We start from the raw sequence: 27563 nt of genomic DNA on the forward strand, positions 1-27563 counted from the left end.
TGGAAAAAGACAGAATAATTTCCTTTAAGTTATCCTCTGTATATGTATCCAGTTCCCATATGGGTGGGAAAAAAAAAAAAAAGAGGCGAAAAAAAATAAATATAGTTATAATTCACTTTCTTTGACCTTAGTAAATTACAAAATAACCCCATCAGGATCAGCACGGGGTGTTGTTGCTTTTGATCAAACAAACGATCAAGACGAGGGAGTCTCAGTAACAACACCCGTCAACGGCTGTTTCTGTCCGTCCATCACTCCATCTTCGACCAACGTCAGCAACTGGGCCCGATGGGCTTCAAACTCCCAATCGGTGGTCCCAATCACATACAACATAAGACCCGCGCAACACACCTGGGCCGAGAGCAGGCCCAGCCATAGCCCACAGAATCCAACGTCAAACCAGAACCCAAGTCCAACTGCCACGGGCATCCCGACCAAATAGAACGCGCCCAGGTTCACATTCGCCGCCGTGTTCGGCCGCGCCGTCCCTCTAACGACGCCGCACCCCACCGTCTGCGGACAGTTCCCGAGTTCGCAAATTCCGAGGATCGGCAGCGCCATCGACGTGATCCTTAATATGTCCTCGTCGGCGGTGAACATCGTCCCCCACCGCCGCCGCATCCCGACGGCGAAAAACATCGCCGAGAATCCCATAATCGCTGCGAGAAAAACAGAAACCACCGCGGATAGTTTGGCCCGAGAGGGACGATTGGCTCCCAGCGCGTTCCCGACGCGAGTCGAAACCGCGAAACCAAGCGAGGAGGGAAAAACATAGATGAGTGAAGTGATTTGAATGAGTATCCCCATGGAAGCAACGGTAGCGGTGGGGTCCACGAGAAGCCCGCAAAGAATGATCATGATCTCATACCACCACCACTCCAAGCAAACGGAGACGCAGCTAGGCGCAGCGAGCCGAAGGAGCGGCTTCCAGCCGCTGAGACATTCTCGGCTCGGCGCGGAGCAGTGCAAGCCGGAAAAGAAGACGGCGGCACCGAGGAAGAGGAGGATGGAGAGGTTGGAAGCGGCGGAGGCAGCGGCGACACCGGCGAGGCCGAGGCGGAGGCGCGTGACGAGGAGGTAGTTGAAGGGGAGGTGGAGGAGGGTTCCGGCGAGGGAAGCTAAGGTGACAGGGTGGGTGACGCCCTGGGCGCGAAGGTAAATGCGGATTGGGTGGAGGAAGGAGTGGGTGAGGAGGTCGGGGAGGGAGAAGAGGAGGTAGGTGTGGGCCATTAGGGTGATGTTGGGGTCCTGGTGCAAGAGATCAACGAGGATGTTGGACATGTTGAGCCAGAGGAGTGATATTGGGATGGAGCAGAGTAACAGGAACATGACGCAGCGGTGGAGGGTCAACGACAACACATTCACGCGTTTTGCGCCGAATGCTTGGGAGCATAGCGGTTCCATCCCGAGTGCTAGACCCGACAGCACCGAATAGCCTGTGATGTTCGCGAACGCCATTCCTAGGGACCCTGCTGCCAGTTCTAGCTCTCCTAGGTGTCCCAGGAACAGCATCGATACCATGGAACGCGCGTAGAATATCAGCGCCGTTAAGGCTATCGGAAACGCCAGCTCCCCCACCGCTTTCACTTCTCTCCTTATGCTCCAACAGTGCTGCCCCTCTTTTTCTACTGCTCCCTCCATCAACGTGTAATCTACTACTTCCTCTGTTTTTGATCCCATCTTAATGGATCCTCTCAAACTCAAACTTGCACTCTCACTCTCACTCTCCTAAACACCACCCCCTCTCTTCTCTCTTGTCTTCTTCTCAGTAAAGACTGATTGAGTCTGTGGGATTAGCTAGCTAGCTAGATACATACACGAAACTAATTAACGCGTTTCAATGAGAAGCCCAAGAAGGTCACCCTTGTATAAATAGAGATTTCAAGTTTGCCAGCTTCTCTTCAAATATTTACATCTCTTTCTCTCTCTCTCTCTCTCTCTCTCTCTCGATAAATAAATAAATAAATAAATAAATAAATAAATAAAATCAAGGTTTATGTCAAGTTTCATGCTTATGCATATGCATTAGTGTCATTCATGATTCACCTCTTTTATTTCTTCTTTTGACCTAAAATCTTACAATCTTTTCATTCTTTTTTTAACACCATATATACTTTTTCAGTCTCTCCTTGGTTAAAAAAACGTAGTACATTCATATAGTAAGGTTTAATTTAATGTGAAAATTATATAAGAAAAAATACTAAATACGTGGAAATGTCAGTGTATTTTGTAGGGAACAATTTCCAATAACGGAATTGTTATTTGGCTTGTGATAGTATATGCTCAGTCATTGTTTCTTCACCTCCTAGGGTAACTGCGATTTCAAATAGCAAAAACTTCTAATTCCTTACTTTTAGGTTATGAGGTGCAATGCGATTACTTCAACCAAAGAATTCTTCAAAAAAAGCATTAAAGCACTGCATTACTGACAAAGGTGCCATTCATCATTAAAGCATAATGCATGTACGGCTTATATATTGGTCTAGCAAAAGCAATTGACTTTGCTCCACTAATTATATTGTTAATGTATCCATCAAACCTAAGAATGCTCTTGACTTTCGTTATTTCAATTGCTAAACAATAAATACATTAACCCAAAAACGCCTGCCGACGTCCTGAAATATAAGTTGGTTATTTATATAAACTGAAAGAGTAAAAAAAAAATATATGCCTGTATATATGAACGTCTCTATTTTCTTTTATTCGCTTTACTTGTAGATAGCTTGACAGTTTGGATTAAAAAAAAAAACTTTTAATATGATTATCTGTTCAAATTCAACCATTCCCAAACAAACTATAATTCTATGGTTTGTCGGGCTTAAATTTAGGATATAATGATAACTTTTTTTTCAATTTTCTTAATTTTTTTTATAAAAAATAAATAGTAAACATGTACTAATTATTAATAGCATGAATTAAATTTAGTATGTAATAGTACTTCTTTTAAACTAAACGAAAGTAAACATGTACTAATTATTAATAGCATGAATTTTTAAAGATGCAAAAACATATGACCAAACATTAATTAGTGTTTGACCAGTAAGAACTTTATCGATTGAGACAAAGTTACCACAAAATTAGTCAGCGATAATATGCTTTTACTGTTAATGCTTACAAATTCAATTATCTAAGATATTTTAGAAAACTTCAAAGGTTTATTGTTTATAATAAGGCATTTAATATTTACCTTTTATGATTATTTTTAAAAATTGGTAGTGGTAATTAAATAAATCATCTATCTCCCTCACAATTAGTCCACTCTTAATGACATATATTTTTTTATTTAATACTTTTTTTAAAATTAATTATGAGCAAGCAGCACTGTTCTTTGTTTAATCAGCATGTATATATTAGATTGGATTTTGAGGTCAAAATTTGATGGTAGTTAGAATTTAGGAGTTCACAAAGAAGCAAAGTATGCAGGATGCAAAGATGGAAATTCTTTTTCCCTAATTTGTTGTGCGGTTATACAACTAATCTTAGTTTAGTTCAAACACGTACGTATTATATTAAAATAGATAAAGAAGAAGGGATTAGGTACTGTTTAGTGGGTAATATAAGATATTAGTTGACTCTTGATGAATTTATATATGTTTGATTAGATAAAGGAGAGGGCCACACGTGGGAGTTCGAGACCACAGACTTTATTCTTCATAGCATCTGAAACTGAAGTACTTGTTGGGTCCTGCACGGGCCACCATACTGAAATGGGCTTTGAATAGAGGCAGAAAAAGGGTTTAAAAGTGAAAACTTAAAAAAAGTTAGATTAGAGAAGTTATTAGTATATATGTTGAAGCATTAAGGGTGATATTATATGTATGTATAAAATAAAAGAGAAAGGTTGGTCGATTTGGCTGGTGATAGAAGGGACAGGAGGAAGAAGAAATTAAGGTATGAAGTTGAAATTAACGGTGTTGGATCATCACATGGGTGCGTGCGCAATTGCCGGAGGCTGCACAGCACTCCGCTCCCATTTTCACAAACAGATGGTTGGAGGGAAACATCCCTCATAACAATTGGCCACATAGCATTTACTTTCTCTTTCTATCTGTCTCTGTCTTGTTGAGTTGTTGTTGGTATTAAGTGTTGTTGTCGCATCGCATCCAAGTGTCCATGTTTGGCGTGTGAGTGTGAGAATTAGAAGAGGAGAAAATGGAAATAGTTGAAGCTAAGAGAGAATAATAATGTGGTAAGAAATTGACACAAGAATATGCATGCAGTCCCCACCACCACCTCAATCTGACAGCTCTAACAGTCTCACATTTGGGAGGCAGTGGCACCACTTCCTCTTTTTGTTTTCTGCCATTGGGGGAAGCGTACATAATGCAGTGTTGTTGTGTTGTGCTTCATTACTTCAATTCATTGTCTCACTGCCCCAAAACCTCGCAGGACCCAGAGCCCACATAATGCCACGTAAAACTATTTAACATCTTCTGCTTCCCAATTCAAACATCTCTCTGCATGTCGCCCTTTTCTCTTTAAACCCCCCCTTTCCCTCTTAATTTCTTTTGCATGACATCATGCATGCCAGCCCAGGTTAATTTACTCGACCCACCACTTTCCCAACTTGCCTACATACAAACCTTGCAATCCATTTAGTTGACTAAAAAGTGGACTTCTAAGGGGGTGAGACAACTCAATCCTATGGGGTCAATACTTTTTAATTACTATATATATATATATGATCCCACTTATACAAAATTTTCAATTTTGAACAAGATAGTAATTCACCTGCAAATATATATATATATATGTTGGATATGTATTAAGCCAAAGGAGTATTTGTATGAGAAGATCATACAAATGAATTTAATTATACCATATATTTGAATGGTTATAATAGGGATTGTAATGATGCAAGGTAGGTTAGCTTGTCAAAACAACATTTTTTTAATTACTTAAAATAATAATAAAAAATTAGTGTATATATGATTCTGAACTTTTGTTTCATTTTGATAAGAAAGTAATTAGTGTGTTCAGGACTCAATATTTTAAGTTAAAAGGTTATCATTGACCACACGACTTTGTCCTTGAGGATTAATAATTAAGTTGAGTACTTGGTAAATGAAGAGGATGAAGAATTGGTTGGCTTGATTAGAATTTGAGTAGAATGCTCAACCTTGTTTTATCTCCAAATTAAATAGCTAACATCGGAGGCAAAACAAATAGAGTGGTTAGATGAAACAATGCAATTAAATGGAAAGATGAGACCAGTAGGAGCCTAAAACTATTTTATTTGATATTTTTTAGTTTTTATTTTTCTTCTATTTTTTGGCATATTAAAAACGACCAATCCAACCTATTTTTGGCACGCTAGTGGTGTGGTGGGTTAAAACAAGTTGGACTGACCTTTTCTGTCATTCCTAATTTAATCTAGGGTGGTAATGTAGTTAAATATTTTTACTTTAACAATAATTAGGATTCCTGGCTTGATATATACATACATGCATATATACAATAAGAAAGATCAAATTATTACAAGAATTATAATATAAAGAAATTTACTTATTTTAACAACACTTTGTATACATATTAAATTTTGTTAATCTTACTGTTAAATTTAAAAAATTATTGATAAATAAAGTCTATAATTTTTTTATAAAATTTAAAATTATTTGATACATCATTTAATTAATTAAATTTAATATATAATATATATTTTAAAATATAAGTAAATATTAACTACAAGATTGCATGACAACAAATGTCTAATTTATTTAACATTTACGGAGCATAATCGTTATATATATATATATATATATATATATATATATATATATATATATATATATATTCAAGACAATGAATGTTATTAATTATTTATATTATAAGTTATATAATCATTAATGTTTCTTTAGTTTTTAAGGTTTTGTCTGTATAAGGTAAAAATCTATTTTTTGTGAACAAAAGAAAATCTTGTGGCTGGACATCCGTTTTATGTGTAGTATAAACAATCTCATCCGTCTATTTATCTTGGAACTCGTGCTTAGGCTAGCCATACTAATAACAAACGAACAATAATGACTCATTGAATCATTCAGAACTTGTTACGTTTAATAATACGATATGGTTAAAAATTGTACTAATCAATAAAATATTAAATTTGAAGAAAAAAATGTTAAAATTGTTTATTTGTTTTTTGAAAATAAAATAGCCATTTAAAAAAATATTATCATGAATTATTTGGTGAAGTTGTAGAGAGAAAAAAACATGCTTAATGTGAATTATATTGATGTGACAGTGTGGTATTTGAAAGTAGGTTTGTATCAGGTGTCAAAATGACTCTTGATCAGAGTTGGTTTAAAGGGAACATGCTGGTTCATTTGGCTGGAGATGAGGTGGGACCTTAATTCTGAATTCAGCATCTTTCTTGGGGAACGAGCAAGTTACGCTGTGGCAAGGAACAGCCGCATATCATGGAAACACTTGACATTATCAATTGAAATGCATCATTTACTTGCCTTTCAATACGTTTAGTCTTAACTCTCCTACTTTATTCTTCATCTCTCCTTTTCAAACAGATGTCTTCTTGCACCCATGATTAATTAAGGCTATGCTTGGATTTTCTTTTCAAATAAATTTAATTTTATAGAACAAGGATTTAAATGTTTTTATAAATCTTATTTTGCTCCAAAAATTTATTTTAAAAATTAAAACAAACATGCATTAAGGTTATGTTTCTAACTTTTTTTTATTAATTAAAAAGTTAAAAATAATTTATTTTTAATAACTTTTTAATAGTTTTTAGTATTTTTTAATGTTAGTTTTTAGTTTCTTACTTTTTATATTTTTTTCACTTTTATTTTTTATATATTTATTCATTTTTTCTTGTTATATTTTTTAAATAAATCATAATTTTATTATTATTTTTTTATTTTACACTTTTTAGTTAGTGTAACAGCTAATCTTATGAAGTCTCAACAATTTTATTATTCATTGATTTTTATGGACAAATGTAAGTAATTTTTAATTGTTAATTTTTTTTGTCAATGAAAAGAATCAAACTCACAATTTTTTCATTTATTTTTTTCTTTTTTCAAGTTAATTTTATAACTCTCTTGATATAAAAAAGAAAAAAAAAAAACATTCCATTGATATCCTGTTGGATAGTATGGAGGGTGTCTCTCATTTTACCATTTTGCATACATAAAAATAAGTATAAATATAATTGGAATATCGTTTGCTTCTAGCGAAAAAAGGAATAACGTTTGCCAAGGTAAATTCATATTGGAAGTCATGTGCCATTATATGTTTACATGGTTGAAGAGCTTACCGGTGTGGCTGAAGATATCGAAGACAATATATCATACACACTCATACATTTTTATGTTTATCTAATTATTTAAATAAAATCATTTGTATTTTTTGTCTCTCTATTATTGTTAAAATTTGATTTTAGTTTTTTTTATAAATTTAATATCTTTGTTATTTTAATTGTATAATTTTAGTTCATCGAATAACTTTAATTTGACGTTTAATATTTTAAAAATATTAATATTACCGTGTATGACAATGTCAAGTTAATATTTTATTAAACATTAAGTTAACAAGTAAATAAAATTGCACAAAAAAAGTAGGGATCAAATTCATAAAAAAAGAATAGAGAGACTAAATTTAAATTTTTACAAGACTTAAAGTAAGCTTAGTAAATAAATAATTTTATTATATAAATTATATTATTGTTAAATTTTATGATTCATAAATACTTAAATATAAAAAATAAATATTAGATTAATAATAATAATTTAATTGTATTATAGGATTATTTTTAACTATTATTAATTAAAAAATTATTAAAATTCAATTTAGAGATTAAAGATAAAAGACAATAAATTAAAAGAAATATATGATTAAAAAATTCAAGCAAACAAATAATAATCTTTGAAATTTCTAAGAGATAAATCCTCATAAATTAAATGATAATGTGTGAAATACACATTAAAAAGAGAGAAAAAAATAATATCATAAATTTCTAATTTAGAAAAGGAGACTATGAATAAATTCATGTGGACAATATCTTTATTATAAATAATTCTTTTATTACATTTCAAATTATTAAAATAATTTATAATTATATATGTACATTACATTTACATAATTATATAGGTCCATCCTCCCAACCCCAGGTCACTTATAATTTCCAAGGATAATAATATTTCTAAAACTATAGAGAAGTAAATAAATTTTTCAGTCCTTAAAACTACTCTTCATTTACTATTTAGGGACCAAATTTGTATTGTGGGTAAGAAGGAATGAAGGATGTCCCAAAATGTTTTATTCATTCACATCTTGTACAGTAGTATTTTCTTAATGTTTCTTTATATTATATCAACTCTTTCTTATCTCATACATTATCTCTTCTTAATTGTGTCCTTAATTTGTTATATAACTTTGGCTTAATTATTTGTTCTTTTTATTTATTTAAAATATTCAATTGAATATTTTTTATTTCTGAAAGTTTTAACGAAGTCTTTTATTTTTTAAAATAGTCCTTTATTTTTGTAAAAATGTCCCAAAAGGTGATCATTTTCGTTCAATTGAAGCCGATGACGTTAAGTAGTAAATTTCCGCAAAAAATTATCATATTGAGACATTTTAACTTTCAAAATTAAAAGAATCTAATTAAACATTCAAAATAAATAAATAAAGGGGTTAAATTGATAATGAAGCTTATAACTCTGAAAAGAATTTGAAAAATACTGGCTATTATATAAAAAAAAAGAAAATAGGCACGAGTGCAGGAGATCTACAAGGGAATGTCTAAGCAGCAGGGTTTACAGAGCCAGCTCCTTGCTACACACTCACAGCTCATCTACGGACTCAAGAAAAAGAATATCTCATAATTCACACGAACATGGGAAATGTGTACCTCAAATAATCAAATAAAGGTTTCTTACTGCTTCATTTAACATTATTTGTATCATCTTTTCTTTGTTTAATTATAAGGCTGATTTTCCTTCCTGACTTGGAAGTTTTGTTATCATAAAATTGATTGCATCTTGCCAAAACTAACAAAGAAAAGATCACCACTTGGAATTAGAGACCCACACGCATGTCATAACCCACGTGAGGCACCTTGCTGCACATGGTCATTAGACATTCTTGTCTAAGGCATCTCCAACCATAGTTTTTTACTTGAGTTTCTTAATCAATTTTTTAGTCTCTCTGATACTTTTCATAGTTCTCATTGTGTTACCTCACTTGTAAGACATTCATACAAAATTTTTCTCCAATACTAAAAAATCATAAAAAATTTCAAAAAATCCACACATATTTTTATAACTTAATTATTATTTAAATAAAATAATTAATTCATTTATTCAATTTTTACATATACAAATAATAAATATGAATAATTAAAGAAAATATTAAACATAAATTAAAAAGTAATAAAAATTACATAACATTCAAAGAAAATACATAACAATAAAAATATATTTTTACATAATAATAAATAATTGGTGTGTTGGTGTTTTTTAATTGATGTGTTATTTATTGTTTTTGAGCTTTTGTTTACGCTTTTCGATACATTTTTTCCCTAGGATTGGTACGGTGGTTGATGCTGTAGAAGGGTAAAAAAATAATATTTTATTATTAAGATGTTGTTTCTTATATAAGAAATAGTTTCTGTGTTGAAGGGAATTAGGAATGTCACTTAGGCTCTCTCCAATGGTAAGTTCCTTCAACAATCTGTTTCTTCATCTTAAGCAACAGGGTAAGAAACCCCATTACAGATGGCCTAAGTCTCAAGATTGATGAACTTTTTCAATTTTCTTAATCAGCCAAGTCAAAAAGCTCTCCCTTATTGAGCCGTTCAAGCTTCATGCTCTTGGCTTGTAAGTTGTTACCCTCTACTATGTATGTACAATGGAGTGCACTTTTCATATACTGTACTGTACCACTTTAATGATCAAGCCAACTATATAATTATGTGCCCTTTTCCACTTCATCCAATAAACATTTCCCAGTTTGAGCACTCGATTTGATAATTTCGACCATGACATGATTATTGAGAGGTGTTAATTAGTGATTAATTTATACCTTGTCCCGAAAGAAAAGACAGAAGCAAAGAAAACCGTGGATTCCATGTAGCATTGCCGTGTGCTATGTGTGGTGGCTTTTGCTTAAAAGAGATTTAGGTGTAGTATAAAATCCAATGTCCTGCTTCTTACAGTCACAGGGTTAAGCATAAAGCGTGCATTCCTTAAACTTTATTAGGTAATATTTTTCTAATTAAATTTTGTCGTTAAGAGAATTTCATCTCTACCCTACATGCTAATTAGTGGCTTTGCAACTTGCAAATGTTTTCTGAGACAAAATTATCCATGATATAGAAATATGCAATGAACTTGTAATTGTTCGAAGCTCACGAGGTCCTTTTCTAAATTAATATTTTTAGTGGTCGCTCGGTCAAATAATAAACAGAGTGAAAGTGAAGTCATCACCATCCATTACAACAATGGAGCATTGTAAACATTATCTCTTCTAGTGTTGTCAAACTATATATATTTATGTAGAAATTAGGGAGCATTTTCACAAGGGGTGTATAGAAATTCAACCGCAATACAAAATGGGAAATGATTATAGTTAGATATGGTTGGATTTTAGGGGGCTAATTTTTTTTATTTTGCATTGTTATGTGCTAGACACATTATAATTGGCCAGTAATATCTGAACGGTTCATAATTAGCTGATATGGATTGCATGTTTGAATATGGAAATCAATCGTAACTCGTAAGTCATTAATGCTGAATCCCACGAGACCAAAAAGTCATAATCACTTCTCCTCCACCAAAATGAAGACACAAACCAGAGTAAAAAATCAGCTTCCTGTTCAGTAGTTACTTTTCTGAGTGATTCTTGCGTATGTGGTCTTACTTGTCATTTAAAAGGTCTTTGCATTTTTCTTGTTGAGCAAATCCTTTTGATGCCAGAACCGAATATATTGTGCATTTTGACGTCCAATTTCATTTCACAAAGCAATACCTGATAGGGTCAGAAAAGTATCTAAATGTTACTACATTAAGGATTGGCAGGTACAAGACTTGTTGAAACGAAAATATGCCTAAACCAGGATACAATTACATAGAGTTGTCTATATAGTTACATCAGATTAAGCTGTTAAAGAATAAGGTCAAATTTTGATTGCTGCAAATTTCTATATTTCTATTCATGAAAACTACATAAAGATAACTTTATTTAATGATTGATTAGTGTTGACACTATAGGTCATTGGGTATATGGGTCATTTGCGTTGTTTATCTCCAGTCCCCACCTGCATTAACTAGAAGTATGGCCAGCACGCTCTGAAATCAACAATTATATAGCGTGATCCACTTCAATTTAAAAGTAATGCTTATAAAATCTGCACTTATCCAATATAATCAAATTATCAAATATTCACAAGTAATAATATAATAATATATCAACTTCACTTTTCTTTGATATATCTAGCTTCCATTCATGAAAATGAGTTAAAAAATAACTGAACAATGTATATAATGCTCAGGTTAGGGGGTTCGTTTTTTTCTTTGTATTTTACTGATTAAACTACCTAAGGTGGTCGTTACACAAGTGTCTGTTTAGCTCGATTCATTTTGAAAAAATTCTTGAAAAATAAACTATTGATACAAGTATATCAACATAAATTGGTCTACGGAATCTTACAAAATATTATCTGATCCCAGAAATTATAACCGATAAAAGCTAATTAATAATAATTTGTTATTTATTTGACTCAGTATAACGTGACAATTAAGGTTTCAATTAATGATGACTTTCTATTTTGCTCAATCCATAATTTTACTCTTTTTATTTTAAAATAAAAAATAGTTGATTATTTTATTTTAAAAAATCTACATTTTTATTCAACTCTCAATTTTATCAATATTTTATTTCTTTTATTTTGTTTCAATTCAACATTAGACCTTGTTTTTTTTACTGAGTTGAACATTAGATATAACATTTATTTAAGGTATTATTAGTATATAATTTAATTAATTAAAATATAAAAAAATTAAAAAATATAAATGTAGATAAAATTAAGGATTAAAACAAAAATAGTTTTTTTTTTCTAAAAGAGAAGAATTAAATATTTTTATTTTAATGTGGAAATCAAAATCATGAATTGAAGAAAATAGGAGAAAAAAAATATTTTTAATTATTAGCAGGTAATGAGATTTTTCTAGCGATGGCAATCAGACTTGGGTGATATCACTACTTGAATTTGAGACAAATATTTACATACAACATTTTTTAGAATAAACCTACTAATGCTTAATATTTCATTTCAAATGTCTTATTGATTAGATGACACCTGGATTTGAATAGGGGAAAAAGGATTTGCAGTCCCCCGCCTTACCACTCGATCATGCTACCAAATAAATATAGAGATATAAATATATGTAGTATATGAGAATATCCCTTTTTCCTACTGAAAAAAAAAATATCGAGACAATTTGCAACGGTTAACTATTAATTTATGAATTATTCTTTAAGATTTGAAAGCCCTTTTCTTTTTCTATTTTTCTATTTCGGATCCAAACCATTTTGCTGTAAATGAAGACAGATTTTTGTATATATTAATTGATATCTATATTGATATGCACTTTTGTGAGATCAACACATATTATGTTTGTTATTGACAAATCGATTGAAAACGTGTTCACTAAAAAAAAAAGTTTTTGTAATTGGTACATGTTTTATTAAACCGCTCATAAGAATCATATTTAGACTTTTAACTGGAGAATATCTAACAAGAGCTTCCATTGAATGAATAATAGATCCAGATCTTAAAAATAACAATGCTTTTGAATAAGCATGAGTAATCAAATGAAATAAAGTGGTTCGATAAGATCGGAGCTAACATCACATAATTGAGACAGTAGAAAATAAGCCAAATTTTTCTTAATATCTTGTTGAACAATAGCTAAGGTAGCTCCTAATACTACCATTATTATACCTATAAAAGCTATTTCGTTCGTTACCTAGTTTTTTACAAAACTTATATGCCTGCACCTAAAAGTTATATACTCCTAATAAGAGATAAGATGATTAGAGAAAGAGGTGGAAAAATGTGAAAATGATGTAACATGATATAAACAAAAATAAAATAAATAAATTAAAAGTTAATATTATTGTTCAATCATAAATAATTTTGTAATACGGTTAATTTTTATAATAATTATATTTAAAATATTTTCTAATTAATTGGTAATATAAATTCAGACAATTTTTAAAATTAAAACTCTAATAAATATATTGTACAAGTATATGATTATTTTTTACCAAAGTACTCCATGAATATTATCAGCCTAGAAAAAATATATGAATAACCCACTACAGTTCTCTCTCTCCCTCGTTTTTATATCTCTCTCTCTCTCTTTTTTTTTTGCCGGTGAGCAACTCTAGCTTTAGGGGACCCGACCCAATGCGAATGATTTTCAAGATCCCTCTAATTTTGTTTTGTGGACTCCTGTACAAAAAACACTGTGGGCTTCAGGTTAATAATATCTTCCCCTTCGTTAATATTTCCTCCTGGGAGATACTATTTTTACCTCCACTTTTACTATTTACACTCCACGTTTTTAAATATAGTTCCTATAGTACCCTTCTTTATACATCGAAAATATATTTCCTTTGAATAAGAAGGGGGTGCAAAAAGCACAATGAAAATACATTTCCTTTGAGTAAGAGGTGCAAAAAACACACAAAATACATTTCCTTTGTGTACTTTGCACAACAAAAACATATTTTTATTCTGTATTTTTTGCACTCCTTCTTACTTAACTGAAATACGTTTTTATTTTGTTAATTTTAAAATTTTTATTAATATAAAGTTACCTTTTTAATTATTCTTGAATTAATTATGATAGAAGTCATCTTAATGAAAACCCACATTACCTTTTTTTTAATAATAATAGAATTAACTGTTATATAATTACCTTTTTAATTTAAATTTGAAATAATGACACAAGTTATCCTTTTTAATTGTAATCGTTTTTTTTGTCGGCGTAATCGATTTAATTATGTTAGAAATTAGTATCAGAATGAATTTGATTTTAGTAATAAAGATAATTCATATGATAATTAATTCAATTACTTTTATATATAAATGATAACTTCTATTTAATTGAATTATTTTTAATTAAAATAAATACTTTAAATGATACTGGCTACTATTAAAAACAAAGCTGGCTAAATTAAAAAAACCATATCATCCGTTGAGCCAATGTTTCTTTCATCTTCTAGGGTGACAAAAATATTAGCCAGGTCGTAGGGAGAGACAGATTAACATGACAACATTTTCTTGGGGAAAAGATACAAGAGCTAAATCAGCATTAAGAATACAAGAAGGAGCAAACTCAAACTTTAAATTGAACAGAAGTCTCCAAAGCTGCCTTTACAAGCTTATTTGCAACTCGATTTGCCTCCCTAAAAACGTGGTTTCAAGTAACATCTCCGGTTGAACGATGCATATTGTGAATCTCTTTAATTATACTATAAGAAAGATGATGACAACTGAACCCTCCAAATTAGCAAGTGTATTTTATACTTTTTCTTTTTATTTTGTTGTCCCTGAAAACAAAAAGATTGATTTATTTCGAAGTTAAAAAACTATTTTTTAAAATAAAATGAAGCGTCAACTTATTTTAAAACCGAATTACATTGTTAATGAAATAAATAGTAATAATATATAAAATGTTAAATATTTTTTTTACTGAATAAAATGTTAAATAATATAATGCTTAACTTTAGAAGAAGATAATTAAAAAAAGGTAAATAACACGCACAAAAGTGTAATCAAATTTGTTATTCTATTATAGAGGATGTTCATGTCATAACGCCCAACTAAAAATAATAAAAGGTGAAATCAAATTCCTCTAAGGAACCTGTGGTTTTGGATCACACAAAACCAACTGTGAACCCAAATGTCCCAAATCCAATCCACCAGCCCAGCATCACGTCCTGAAAAATCAGGATCCAGTATTTTTATTATAAACACTATTTTTTATTATAAAAATAATTCCTAATACATAAAAAATATTTATATTGAAAATAACTTTTGATAATATTAATGAAAAATATTTATCCGTGCATTACATGGTTGTACATTCTAATTTTTTGACATTTGAAGATGGAAAGAATAATGCTAACATGGCGAGAGCATAATCGGGTTTTACTTTTATGTTTGTATTACTATAAATAGTATTCTGACGCACTCCAAGATTGTTCGTTGATAAAGTGCAACGAGTTGATAGCTCTCTTTTATCTTAAAAAAACCAAAAGTAATATAAACATGGTTGCAGCATAGTTGTGTAAGTTGCTTGGTTTTGGGTACGTATCAATTAGATTGTGCTTCCATCCTCTGTTTAAGAAAATACAATGGCTTCATAATTCTATCCTAACAAGTGGTGTGAAGACGTTGGGAATTATGTAATAAAATATCTGAGCACTAACACTCATCATCATGAGAATATTAGGTCTTTTAGATTTTCATGCCAACAAAGACGTCCTTGTCTAGTTATCTGATTGATTTTTTTTTTTTTAAATGTCTGAATGAAAACGATCTGTATGTTATGCCATAAAATAATAATAATAATTTGATATGTCTCTTTATTTTTCAAATAAAAAACAATGGAAGGGAAATTTGACAAAACACAAGACGATGAAAGCACCAACATGTTGTAAATAACACACATGGTTAGATATGAGATCAGCAAAAAAAACACATGGTTAGATATTCAATTTTCTGATCTATGTATATAAAAAGATCATTTGTTAAGAAATATTGTTTCCTTAAATAATTTTCTTTTCTGACATCTCAAAAGATTGCTTTCTTGCTCTACCTAAAATTCAAAAGCAAATCAGGGATTTTTTTTTTTTTTTTTGCATGCCCCACTGAACGCAAATATTTGGTTACACTTACAATCAAAACCTGATTGCACCCAACATGCGGAGAATCAAGCCTAATGATAGATAACCATAACCTACTAAGTATACCAATGGAATATTTTTAATTGTTTCTATTTTGTGCATGATTTTTTTTATACGCAAACTTCAACAATTATTATTATCTAATTTTGCGAGTCACAAAAATATATAATCGGGTGTAGCTGATTCAGAATTTTCTCTATATTTATTTATATATAAAAACTATCTGACCAACATTTTGATATTAACAAGTGTCAACATTTTATACAACACCGGCTACAGTTTTTTTTTCCTTCCTTTCTTATTCTCTCTCCTCTTTGTGCTACACACGGCAACTGTTCTAATTTCTTTTGAAAATTTAGCCATATCCAGAGCTAATATAATACAACACTATCAATTATCTCACCAAACAAATGCCAACATAATATAACTACTCGCTCGATTTTTATATATAATACTCCGTTATCTAATTTATTAAGATTAAAAAAATATTAATTTAATTAATAATAATAATTTTATCTTAAATTTATAGTCTTTTTAAAAATTATTCTTGTAATTAATATTTATTTATTTTCTAATTATTTATCAATTCACTCTCTCTATTCTTTAAATTAAAAATATGTCTAGTTTAAAAATAATTAATGCAAAAATATTATAAATTAAATTTTATAAAAAAATAAACATAATTTTAGACTTGAGTCCTATATAAAAATAAAAAACAAATGAAGTATATAACTAATTGACTACAAGTACAGCGTTTTATGCCTCGACCAAATTATCACTATATATTTGCATTGCTTAAATAAATTTAGTTCTTTTTATTTATTTTTTTAATCTTTTTTTAAAATTGTTTTTATAAGTTTCAAACCTTTCATTTCACCCTAAAAAACATGTTTAATGAAAATGTTTACATGAATTGTTTAACTCTAACTCTAAGTAAGATTGTTTAATATTTTTTCCCACTTGAACATATGATATGATGTTACTTAACAAATTTATATCATAAATATAATATTTTTTAAGCATTATAGACCCACAAAATTAAAGTAATAACTTATTTTAACAACCTTAAAATTAGAGTAAATTTCATATAAAATATTTAAATTTATATAAAATGGTAAGATCCCAAAAAATATGATAAACAATTATGAATCATAAATGTTCAAAAATAAATTTTATTTTAATTCATATCATCAAATTCTCTTTAAATATCTGCATAAAATAAAATTCTCTTTAAAAATATTAATTTGTTAATATTAAGATAATATGTCATGTAAACAAAAATGATATCATAATGATATTATCATTATCACTTTATTAATACAAAAATATTAAATTATTAATGTCACATCAATAATTATATATCTTTAGTGTTATCTTATAAATACAATAGAAGAACTTGAAATTAAAAAAAATTACAAGAATAAAATATGAAAAAAATACATAGACCAAAAGAAAAATGTGACAGTTTTACGTGCACGAAATTACTAAGTCTTAAATAAAATATATAAATTTAATTAAAAATTAATATAAATTTAATAATCATGCATTTTTTTTGTTCAACTTGTGCTTGTTTGAAATTATTTGTATTTTACCATTTTTTGTTATAATTCTAATCTATCCGACCGAAAAGCATATTTTTACACCGATTTAGTCCTAATGAAATAAAGGTAATTTCCATTTTGGTTTGGGCATTATGTAAATTTCTATTTAAAGGCCTAAAATATATTTTCCAATATTTTGGTGTTTTAATAGTATCTGCTGTGTCTGTCAGTCCCATTTCATTTCACCTCTCTTTCCTAACCCCCAACGCCACGCCACTGTCACTTTCTTTCTCTCACAAATCACAATGTGCTCCGATAACTACAATCTTTCAATTCCCCATTAATTAAAATCAAAATCAAAATCTAATCTGGGTTTCTCCCATCAGAGGACAAAGCTTCCGACTTTGCGGGATTCGTTCGTATTTGTTTCAGTGCTGTGATGGGGAAGGTCGCGGTGGGAGCTGCCGTTGTCTGCGCCGCCGCCGTATGCGCTGCGGCGGCGCTGGTGGTGCGCCACCGCATGATTAGTTCCCGGAAGTGGAGTCGCGCCATGGCGATACTGAAGGAGTTTGAGGAGAAGTGTGGCACCCCAATTGTGAAGCTAAGACAAGTGGCTGATGCCATGGATGTTGAGATGCACGCGGGTCTCGCATCTGAAGGTGGTAGCAAGCTCAATATGTTGATTAGTTTTGTCGATAATCTCCCAACTGGGTTCGTAGATTTATCTCTTCTTTTTTCCATTCGTTAGCTTTTCAATATTAATATTTTTTATTTGGAAAAAATGAGACATAATTGTTTGGGACACTTGAGGATCAGGATGTCCCGGATTTGTGGACTGACCGTTTGCCCTGCTCTCTCGAACGTTGATCTTGTTGTTTTATTTGACATTTTTAATGAATTTTTGTTTTTGTTTTTTTGTCCGTATTGTTTATTTTATGTTCCTGAATTCTGAAATTCTGGTATGATTGATGTACAGGATAAATTAGATCAGTAGTTGGCTTCGTTATATACCTTTTTGCCCCATTTTCAAACTATTTTTTTTATGTAATTCAGTAAATGTTTATATACATTACCTCCATTATGATTATATCGAAAAAAAGATTAGAGATTTTTGTTTATCAAAATCTGGGGTTTTGAATCTCGAATGTGATCTGTCTGGTATGATCGTTCAAATGATACTATTTTTTAGCACTTCAGAAGTCACGTGATTAAATTGGAGGAGATTACTTGCAAATCATTCATGGTAATAAAACTATCCACTTGTAAATGGTTCTGTCCCTCTGGAGTATAACGGTTTATTCCTAAAGCATTTGATTGTTTATATTGTGTTTTGAATAATCCGCTGTCAAGATGCAGAGAGAGCAAGTATGTATGATTAAGTATTACACTGTGATTGTATTTATATTGATGATAACAAAATTATAAATATTTAGAAATATGAACTTGTAATTCTAAAATATTTCTTCTGTGTTGAGTCATTCTTCACCTTGTTCCATTATTTACAGGGATGAGGAAGGCCTCTATTATGCATTGGATCTTGGCGGCACAAACTTCCGTGTCCTTCGTGTACATTTAGGGGGGAAAGACAAAGGTGTTATCGGCCAGGAGTTTGAAGAAGTTTCAATTCCTCCAAATTTGATGACTGGCTCTTCAGATGTAAGTGTGTTATGGGAAAATCTATCAAAGTATTAAGCCTGCCTACACTTTGATATATGTTTGTTATGTTGTTACAGGCATTGTTCGATTTTATAGCAGCAGCTCTTGCAAAGTTTGTTGGTTCAGAACCTGAAGGTTTTCATCCTCCCCCTGGAAGACAAAGAGAACTGGGTTTTACATTCTCATTCCCAGTGAGGCAAACATCGATTGCATCTGGGACTCTAATAAAGTGGACTAAAGGTTTCAATATTGAAGATGCGGTAATTCTTGTTAACCTGATTAGATTACATTCAATTTTATTTGTGCAACCATTTTTTCTTCTCGTCATTTATCTTGATTGCTCTGTCATGTATTGTTCACAAACTCACTTTGAGTCTCTCGATTTCACACAGACACTACCACACTATTGTCGTGTTAAATTGTAAGTCCAGTCATTGCAATGTTTACCTTATTATGGTTCAAAATTGTATCATAGTCATAGGATCTCTTTCTGTTTTCAAAGAGAACACTCTTCTACTAGGTTTCTCTTTGTTTCTCAGACATTCGTTGACTCAGCATGGTAATCTGACTTCATGGTTTGTTTGTAGGTTGGTGAAGATGTGGTGGGAGAACTAACCAAGTCCATGGAAAAAATTGGCCTGGATATGCGCGTTGCTGCTCTAGTCAGTCTCACTCTCCTCTCTTTTGGATTTCTTTATTTTTTATAGCCAGGATTTGAGCATGATGGTTTCCAGTTTGTGTCTGACAGAAATTTGGAGTTATAAGGTTTTAGTGTTGGTTTTTATATATTTTAAGTAATTATTGTTTGCTAAGTATCTTAAACTGGAAATGAAATGTAACTTGGTGATTTGATGTAGGTTAATGATACCATTGGAACATTAGCTGGAGGCAGATTCTACAATCAGGATGTCATTGCTGCTGTGATTCTTGGTACTGGGACAAATGCAGCATATGTAGAACGAGCACATGCTATTCCAAAATGGCATGGGCTTATACCAAAATCAGGAGATATGGTAAGTAGGTTATGAATATGTGTGAGACTTAATTTCTTGTGTGATAGAGTTATCCTTATTGTGATACAAAGCATGCTGATTACTTCTAAATATTATAGGTTATAAACATGGAGTGGGGTAATTTCCGATCATCACATCTTCCTCTAACAGAATATGATCTAGCTCTGGATGCTCAGAGCTTAAACCCTGGAGAACAGGTAATAATCATCTACTATATTTATTTGTTTAATCGACCTATCTAACTCTAACAATATTCCACTATGATTCACAGATTTTTGAGAAATTGATTTCTGGCATGTATTTGGGGGAAGTTGTAAGGAGAGCTTTATTGAAGATGGCCGAAGAAGCTGACTTTTTTGGCGATACTGTTCCCCCCAAATTGAAAGTTCCTTTCATACTTAGGTATGATAATATATTAACTTATACCACCAAATATAGTTGTTAACAGTGTGCTGCTGTAGCAGTATGGAGTGACCAGAGGCTGCTATTCTAGACTCTAGTTGAGCATTTTTGTGTAGCGGGAGTTGCAGCTGCAAATGGCTGCTATCCCAAAATTCATTGTCATTATGGCTACTAGTGTTGATGGAGGAAAATCCTCTCATTATTCCTGTTATTGTGGGACACTGGTTCTGTTTTTTTTTTTTTTCTGTATATATATTTCAGTCTTTATTTGAGAGATAAGGAGAGACCCAATCTTTTGCTGTCGCGGGAAGTTTAGAACGAACATAAGACCAAACAGCAGTGCTGGTGAAGAGCACCTCTGTTTCTGGCAAACCCACAGATCAGGTGTCGCTTTCAACTTTCCACTGAACCCTTACCCTTGTTCCTCCCTTTTGTTCTGGTCTCGCCTACATAGCTTTGTCCCTTTCTCTCCAGTAGCACTCTCTGTTCTCTGTCTAACAGATTGAAACAGGTGTTTCATTTTTTTCTGTCCTTTTTTCCCATGTCTTCTTAGGGTCGGTTTGGTAGACATGATAGGCTAAGTGAGTAAACTTATTGAATAAGTGCTTATGTATAAGTTGTTTCTATAATGGATTAGAAAATAAGGTGAAGTTTTTTTCAGATAAGTTTTTTTCTTAAGCTATTGGTGTTACTTTTTCATCCAAAATTGGGACAAAAGTTTTTGATAATAATGGAAGACAAATGGTGGCCTTTTCATTTTCAGCTCTTTCTTTGTATTCTCATACCAATCAATCCTAAAATTGGTATTCACTTCTCATTTTCATTTTTATTCCCTAGTTTACACTATGCTTATGCTACCTATTTTACCCTTGTTGGGTTGTATAAACCTTCATTTGAACACATTACCTTTTGTTGAAATAGAGCTTTTGGAGTTCTGACATAATTTTCTTTAGGACGCCTGACATGTCAGCCATGCACCATGACACAAGTTCTGATCTGAAAGTGGTTGGAAACAAGTTAAAGGATATATTAGAGGTATGCATGCTCTTCTGCCCATGTTGAAATATGACTATCATGTCTCACATCATCGTATAAATTGCTTTTCCTTGAATTGGTTGAGGGGGCGGAAATTATGATGATAAGATAAACTAAACTACCTATTGTTTGTCATCTGTCATTTATAATAAAAAGCTTTTTTTTCTGATTATGTTAAGGGCAATAAAAAGTGGTGTTTCTGACTCCCCTCCCCCCCAAAAGGAAATATATAGGTTATTCTTACGGCCTTCCTTTTTTGTCAGATCTCAAACACATCCCTTAAAATGAGGAAGATCGTTGTTGAACTGTGTGACATTGTTGCTACTCGCGGAGCTCGGCTTGCTGCTGCTGGTATTTTGGGCATCCTTAAGAAAATAGGAAGAGACACAGTTAAGGTTGGGGAGAAGCAAAAGTCAGTGATAGCGTTGGATGGGGGGTTGTTTGAACACTACACCAAATTTAGAGAATGCTTGGAGAGTGCACTGAAGGAATTGCTGGGAGATGAGGCTGCTGAGACCATTGTCATTGAGCATGCTAATGATGGCTCTGGCATTGGTGCAGCCCTCCTGGCAGCTTCTCACTCCCAATATTTGGGAGTGGAGGAGTCTTAAATTTTATTGCCAAACAAGGGAAAGACGTGTAATACTAGTTTCATTTTTTGCATAGGTGGTAGATCAACACATTGAAGCAATGGTGCCTTGCAGCTGGTGACTGGGGGGGCATTCATTATTTTGGTTTCAGTGTTTGTTTCTCCTTCGTTAAGGAATAATATCAAAGATATAAACTTCATCTTGAGTGACTAGACACCTTTTGCGGAATGTAGCCAACGAGAATAAAGCAGGACTTAATGTATTGACAAGCCTAAATTTGTTTTTATTTCAAAGCTTTTCTGAGTTATCAATGAAGACTAAAGCATTGTTTCTGTTATTGTTGTTGTTGCAGTCATTTGCATGACTTAGAAACCCTCCATTTTGATTACCCTGTCTGAAACATAATGAAACTTGATTATTATATGGGTGATTGAATGGATGTTTTCTTATTCTTTTCTAGATGACGAGCAAAGTAAACATATTTTTTGGTAATTGCCATGAGAGGAGAGGGTGAATTACAGTGTATTTTATTATAATTGCCACATTTATGAAAATAAATAAATGACAGACTTCAAACTTAATGTTGAAAGTTTTTGCAGTTTCTAAGGATGAAGAGCAAAGAGGTTAAATTGAGGTAGTAAAGACTATTGCGTATTGTTCCTAAAGAAATGAGGGTATATAAGTTGTTGTTAGAGCCAGGTTTATCTATTGTACCGAATAAATTAATTTTTCTGGAATCTCATAACTTAGGCTATGCAGGAAAAACTCATTGAAAGATGAAAAACTAGTTGTCACTAAAAGTTGATAGCTGAAAATTGTTAAGTTAGGTTATTAAAGAAAATTACATTGTTAAGCTGGTAGCTGGGTAGGACTGATATTCATTTTGTAAATAGGTAGGAAGCATTTTGAATAGCCTCAGGCTTAACATAAATGAAAAAACTCGAAAGCTTTTAAACAAAATTTCCATAATTTTTCCCATTTAGAAATTGGGCGTTCGTTCACTGAACAAGTTCTCCATTCATAATATTAGGTGTCTAGATTACATCACCAATAATATAAAAAAGACACTGCTCATTGCAATAATCAGCTTCGGGATTGAAAGTTTTTATTATGCGATACGATTCTGTAGACTGCATAGCAATGGCAGGGAAGTAAAATAAAGTAGACGATGATGGATACAATACAAAGCATGTTTAAAATTTTCTTCAGGTATTGGAGGGAGGAAGTGTAACATTGTTGAGTCGCTCTAGGACCAAAATAAGAGCCTGAGTACCCAAATTACCTTCCCCATGAGCCCTAAGCGACACATAAAGCTGTTGCGCCAGAGCCAAGCCAGGCAAAGCAATCCCCATATTCTGACACTCCTTCAAGCAAATCCCCAAATCCTTAACAAAGTGGTTTACGAAGAACCCCGGATCCAAATCCCTATTCAAGATTCTCTTTCCGTACAAATCAAGCGACTTGGAACCGGCCGCGCCGGTGGAAATTGCGTCCAGGTACAACCCCACATCCAGCCCCGCCTTGTGCGCGTACACCATCCCCTCCACCAGCCCCACCATCGTCGAAGCTATCGTCACCTGATTCGCCAGCTTCGCGAATTGCCCCTTCCCACTCCCTCCCATGTACTTCACTTTCCCCAAATGAGAAAACAACGGTTCCAGACGCTTCACCGTCGCTTCTTCCCCTCCGGCGAAGATAGCTAGGGTTCCGTTCTTCGCGCCGCGGTCTCCGCCGGATACTGGGGCGTCGATTGAGTGGCAGCCTTTGGCGGCGGCGGCGGCGGCGATTTCGGTGGCGAGGGAGGGCTCGGAGGTTGTCATGTCGACGAGGACGCCGCCGGGGCGGAGGGCGGAGAGGGCACCGGAGGAGGGGTGGAGGAGGACGGAGCGGACATCGGAGGGGTAGCCGACGATGGTGAAGACGACGTCGGAGTTGGCGGCGACGGCGTGAGGGGAGGGGGCGAAGTGGGCTCCGAGGTCGAGGAGGGGCTGGGCCTTGGAGGGGGTGCGGTTGAAGACGGTGAGGGTGTAGCCGGCACGGATGAGGTGGGCGCACATGGACTGGCCCATGACGCCGGTGCCGATCCAGCCCACGCGCGTGTTGGATGAGCTTATTATGGGCTCCGCCGCAGCCATGAAGTGGCGTACGATGGAAGTGTGGATGCGGCGGTGGAGTGAGCGGAGAGTTTGCAACGGAGAGTGAGAGGGTAGAGGCATATCTCGTCTTCTGTTTGCCACATATATATATCAGTAATATTTTCTCCTCCGATTATCCTGTTGTGTAACTTGTGTTACGAATTTCAATTTTATTTTTATTTATTAATTAAATAAGAGAAGTTGGTTTGAGTTGTACTCACCCACGAGAAAAGTATTGCTTGCAATTAAAATAGAGAAGTATATAAAATAAAAATATCATTTTTAAATTATAGGAATTAAAATATAAATTATAAAAATTAAAAAATATTTTTTACGAGATTAAAGAAAAACTAAAATATAAATTAAAAAAATTAAAAAAATCACTTTCAAATTATAAAGATTAAAAAAATAAAAAATAATAAAACTATAGAAATAAAATGAGTAATTTAATTAATAAAAAAATAATTATGCATGATATAAAAAGTTTTATAAAATTATTTAATTATAATAATAATTTTTTAATTTTTAAAATATTTATTTTAAAATAATTAAAATAATATTTTATAATTTAACAATAATATAAAATTATTTTATACAATTCTTATTCCTCCATAGATATTAAACTCTAATTAAAATTCAAGTTTCATGATTATTTTACAAGAGACTGGCCACTAAAATAAATTAAAAAATATATATTTGTAAGAATTAAAATGAGTTAAAAAATATGTGTAAAGATTAAAAAAATAAAAATTGCACAATTATAAGCATTACATAAATAATTAAACCAATTTTCTCTCTCCATATATTAACGTTACCATATCAAATGAAAATCCAAATTCCTAGTGTTAAAATATCATCACACGTTTGAACATAAAAGAAAAAAAATCATTATTGTTTAAGGTGCTAAAAAAATATTCAGTCAAAAAATATTATTACTGACATTAGAAGAAAGTAAAACGATGTCGTATAATGACATCCGAAAAGCTCTTAACAAATCGCCGCTTGTAGTCTCTGTCTGCCCTAATTTCGCAATGCCCATCAACGTAACGAGGATAAGACATTTTCATTTTGAAGACTTCACAGTACTTTTTCCTTAATTCAGTTTTCACATGGTTGTTCCTTCCTCAATCCATTGCATCAAGACTTTATATTCTTCTCTGGGTTTCCATTTTGAAGACTTCATAGTTCTCAATGTATACCAATATCTCCAAAGCCCAGGCATTTCCTCTCGCCGCTAAAATATCTTCGCAACCCAAATGCTTCACTTCACCCCTCGCCTTAAAGTTCCCATCTTTACCACTTGCTTCTCATCGAAACCCCATGTTAAAAACCCCCACTTCACATAAATTTGGAACCTTGGAAATGGGGAAATTAGCAAATCCCCACGGGTTGATGCTACAAATTGCTAGGAGATATTGTAGTGCAAGAAGTACTGAAAAGCAACTTCCTTGGTTAGAAGTCGCTAATGAGGTTAAGGAAGAAGGTAAGGTGATGCAGAAAGCAAAAACGACTAGGATAAGTGGTTCTTTTCCCGAGGGCTCTGCAAAGAAGATGAGTAGTAAGTCCTCTTGGGAACAATCCATTGAAAGGTTAGATAAAAGTCATAAAACAGAAGTTCCTGAATCTAAGCTGAGATCAGCAGCAGCAAAATTTTCTATGAAAGGTGGTGTTTCAGCTACTGCTAGTAAGGAAAGGAAGGGTGGATTGGTTGAGAAGGTGGGACAGCTCAGAAGTGATTATGGTAAAAGGTATGTGAAGTTTGATGATAATGATGAAGAAGGAGTTGATGATGAAATGGAGGAGGAGATGGATGATCCAAGGTGGTATAACATAAAGAATAAGTTCAAGGGGATGGTGGGGGCAAAAGTTGGAATGGAGAGACCTGAGGTTCGAAGATGGAATAAGCAGGATAACTGGGGTAGAAAGACATTGAAAGAGGCCAGTGAATCCACTGTGCCTAAGATTGTTGGTGAGGGAATCTATGGGGTTGGTCCAGTTTTGGCTGCATTGTCAGCTGATCGAAGGGAATTCTATGCATTGTATGTTCAAGAAGGATTGGATTTGAGTGGCAACAATAGGAAGAAGAAGGACAAGAAAGGGTTTGAGAGAGTTCTGAAGATTGCTGAAAAGCTTGGTTTGAGTGTAAAAGAAGCATCAAAACATGATCTGAATATGGTGGCTGATAACCGTCCCCATCAGGGTTTGGTTTTAGACGCTTCACAGCTAGAGATGGTGAAAGTAAATGAACTGGATCCTGTTTCTATTGATGAAGGGAAGGGTTCCCTTTGGGTAGCCTTGGATGAGGTTACTGATCCTCAGAATTTGGGGGCAATAATTAGGTCTGCATATTTTTTTGGAGCTTCTGGGGTGGTGTTATGTGCCAAGAATTCAGCCCCATTGAGTGGTGTTGTGAGCAAAGCAAGTGCGGGATCACTTGAATTAATGGAACTTAGATATTGCAAGAATATGATGCAATTCTTAGTGTCTTCAGCTGAAAATGGTTGGCGAGTTCTTGGGGGCTCTGTCTCCTCCAAAGCTATTGCTTTGGATGAGGTTGTGCCTGGTCCACCGACCATTCTTGTTTTAGGTAGCGAGGGCACTGGTTTAAGACCATTGGTGGAGAGATCATGTACTCAGTTAGTTAGGATTCCTGGGAACATTCATTTTGACTCAAGTACTAGTGAATTGGATGGTGAAAGTAGTGGTTTAAATTCCCAGAGCTCTGGTAAAGAGTTCCTCTCATTTTTGGCCGTGGAAAGCTTAAATGTTAGTGTTGCAGCAGGTGTGCTTATTCACCACTTAATTGGGAAAAAGTTGGTAGATTCATTTCCAGAGGAGCATAAACAGATTGACATGTCTGAGTGAGACTGCATCGCCTCAATTTATTTAGTCTGATCTCAAATAGTGTTTGTTGATGGAGCACAGTTTTTATTCCTTTGAAGTGTAGTTTGTTCTTCTTTATCAATTTATCATGTAATCAGTTTACTATCATATGTTAGTAAGTTGGTCTGTGCAACTCAGGAGTCAGTTCACAGTTGTGACAGCAATTTCAAATGAAAGAGAATTGATCTCTTTAAATTACAAGTCAAGGCTTCTTTTGGTTATCACATTGAAGTTGCATTAGTTTATGGATTTATATTTTTAACTGGAATTGTATTGTTTTAAGTTTCAGATGTGATTTTTTTGTTATAACTTGGCTTTTTGAAAATTGAAAGCCAGAATTGCTTTTAATTGTTATTTAGTTTAATGCGGTTA

The 27563-nt window shown here is 33.0% G+C and overlaps 4 protein-coding genes across 4 annotated transcripts; 2 read left to right on the top strand and 2 right to left on the bottom strand.

Moving 5' to 3' along the window:
- On the bottom strand, positions 1–1868 carry LOC114423886 (protein DETOXIFICATION 51-like). The gene has a single exon (XM_028390797.1). The coding sequence runs from the start codon at positions 1678–1680 to the stop codon at positions 196–198; it is 1485 nt and encodes a 494-aa protein (XP_028246598.1). The 5' UTR covers positions 1681–1868; the 3' UTR covers positions 1–195.
- Positions 1869–17704: 15836 nt separating this feature from the next.
- LOC114421140 (hexokinase-1-like) lies at positions 17705–22630 on the top strand. The gene is made up of 9 exons (XM_028386952.1): positions 17705–18188; positions 18983–19133; positions 19211–19393; positions 19721–19795; positions 19991–20146; positions 20245–20343; positions 20418–20548; positions 21502–21583; positions 21847–22630. Exons 1-9 carry the CDS (start codon positions 17917–17919, stop codon positions 22192–22194), a joined length of 1497 nt encoding a protein of 498 aa, XP_028242753.1. The 5' UTR covers positions 17705–17916; the 3' UTR covers positions 22195–22630.
- Positions 22631–23121: 491 nt separating this feature from the next.
- LOC114421141 (probable 3-hydroxyisobutyrate dehydrogenase-like 1, mitochondrial) lies at positions 23122–24416 on the bottom strand. The gene has a single exon (XM_028386953.1). The coding sequence runs from the start codon at positions 24387–24389 to the stop codon at positions 23379–23381; it is 1011 nt and encodes a 336-aa protein (XP_028242754.1). The 5' UTR covers positions 24390–24416; the 3' UTR covers positions 23122–23378.
- An 898-nt stretch (positions 24417–25314) lies between these two features.
- On the top strand, positions 25315–27563 carry LOC114421142 (uncharacterized tRNA/rRNA methyltransferase slr0955). Its single transcript, XM_028386954.1, has one exon. It carries the CDS (start codon positions 25500–25502, stop codon positions 27171–27173), a length of 1674 nt encoding a protein of 557 aa, XP_028242755.1. The 5' UTR covers positions 25315–25499; the 3' UTR covers positions 27174–27563.

Source organism: Glycine soja, chromosome 8 (assembly GCF_004193775.1).
Source record: "Glycine soja cultivar W05 chromosome 8, ASM419377v2, whole genome shotgun sequence".
NCBI classification, from domain to species: Eukaryota; Viridiplantae; Streptophyta; class Magnoliopsida; order Fabales; family Fabaceae; genus Glycine; species Glycine soja.

What these genes read in the sequence shown, in the direction of transcription:
- LOC114423886 (XM_028390797.1), bottom strand. Translation starts at nt 1,680, where the DNA reads ATGGGATCAAAAACAGAGGAAGTAGTAGATTACACGTTGATGGAGGGA.
- LOC114421140 (XM_028386952.1), top strand. Translation starts at nt 17,917, where the DNA reads ATGGGGAAGGTCGCGGTGGGAGCTGCCGTTGTCTGCGCCGCCGCCGTA. An exon ending in GTCGATAATCTCCCAACTGG is followed by an intron (nt 18,189 to 18,982) that starts GTTCGTAGATTT and finishes CATTATTTACAG; the next exon opens with GGATGAGGAAGGCCTCTATT. An exon ending in TGATGACTGGCTCTTCAGAT is followed by an intron (nt 19,134 to 19,210) that starts GTAAGTGTGTTA and finishes ATGTTGTTACAG; the next exon opens with GCATTGTTCGATTTTATAGC.
- LOC114421141 (XM_028386953.1), bottom strand. Translation starts at nt 24,389, where the DNA reads ATGCCTCTACCCTCTCACTCTCCGTTGCAAACTCTCCGCTCACTCCAC.
- LOC114421142 (XM_028386954.1), top strand. Translation starts at nt 25,500, where the DNA reads ATGTATACCAATATCTCCAAAGCCCAGGCATTTCCTCTCGCCGCTAAA.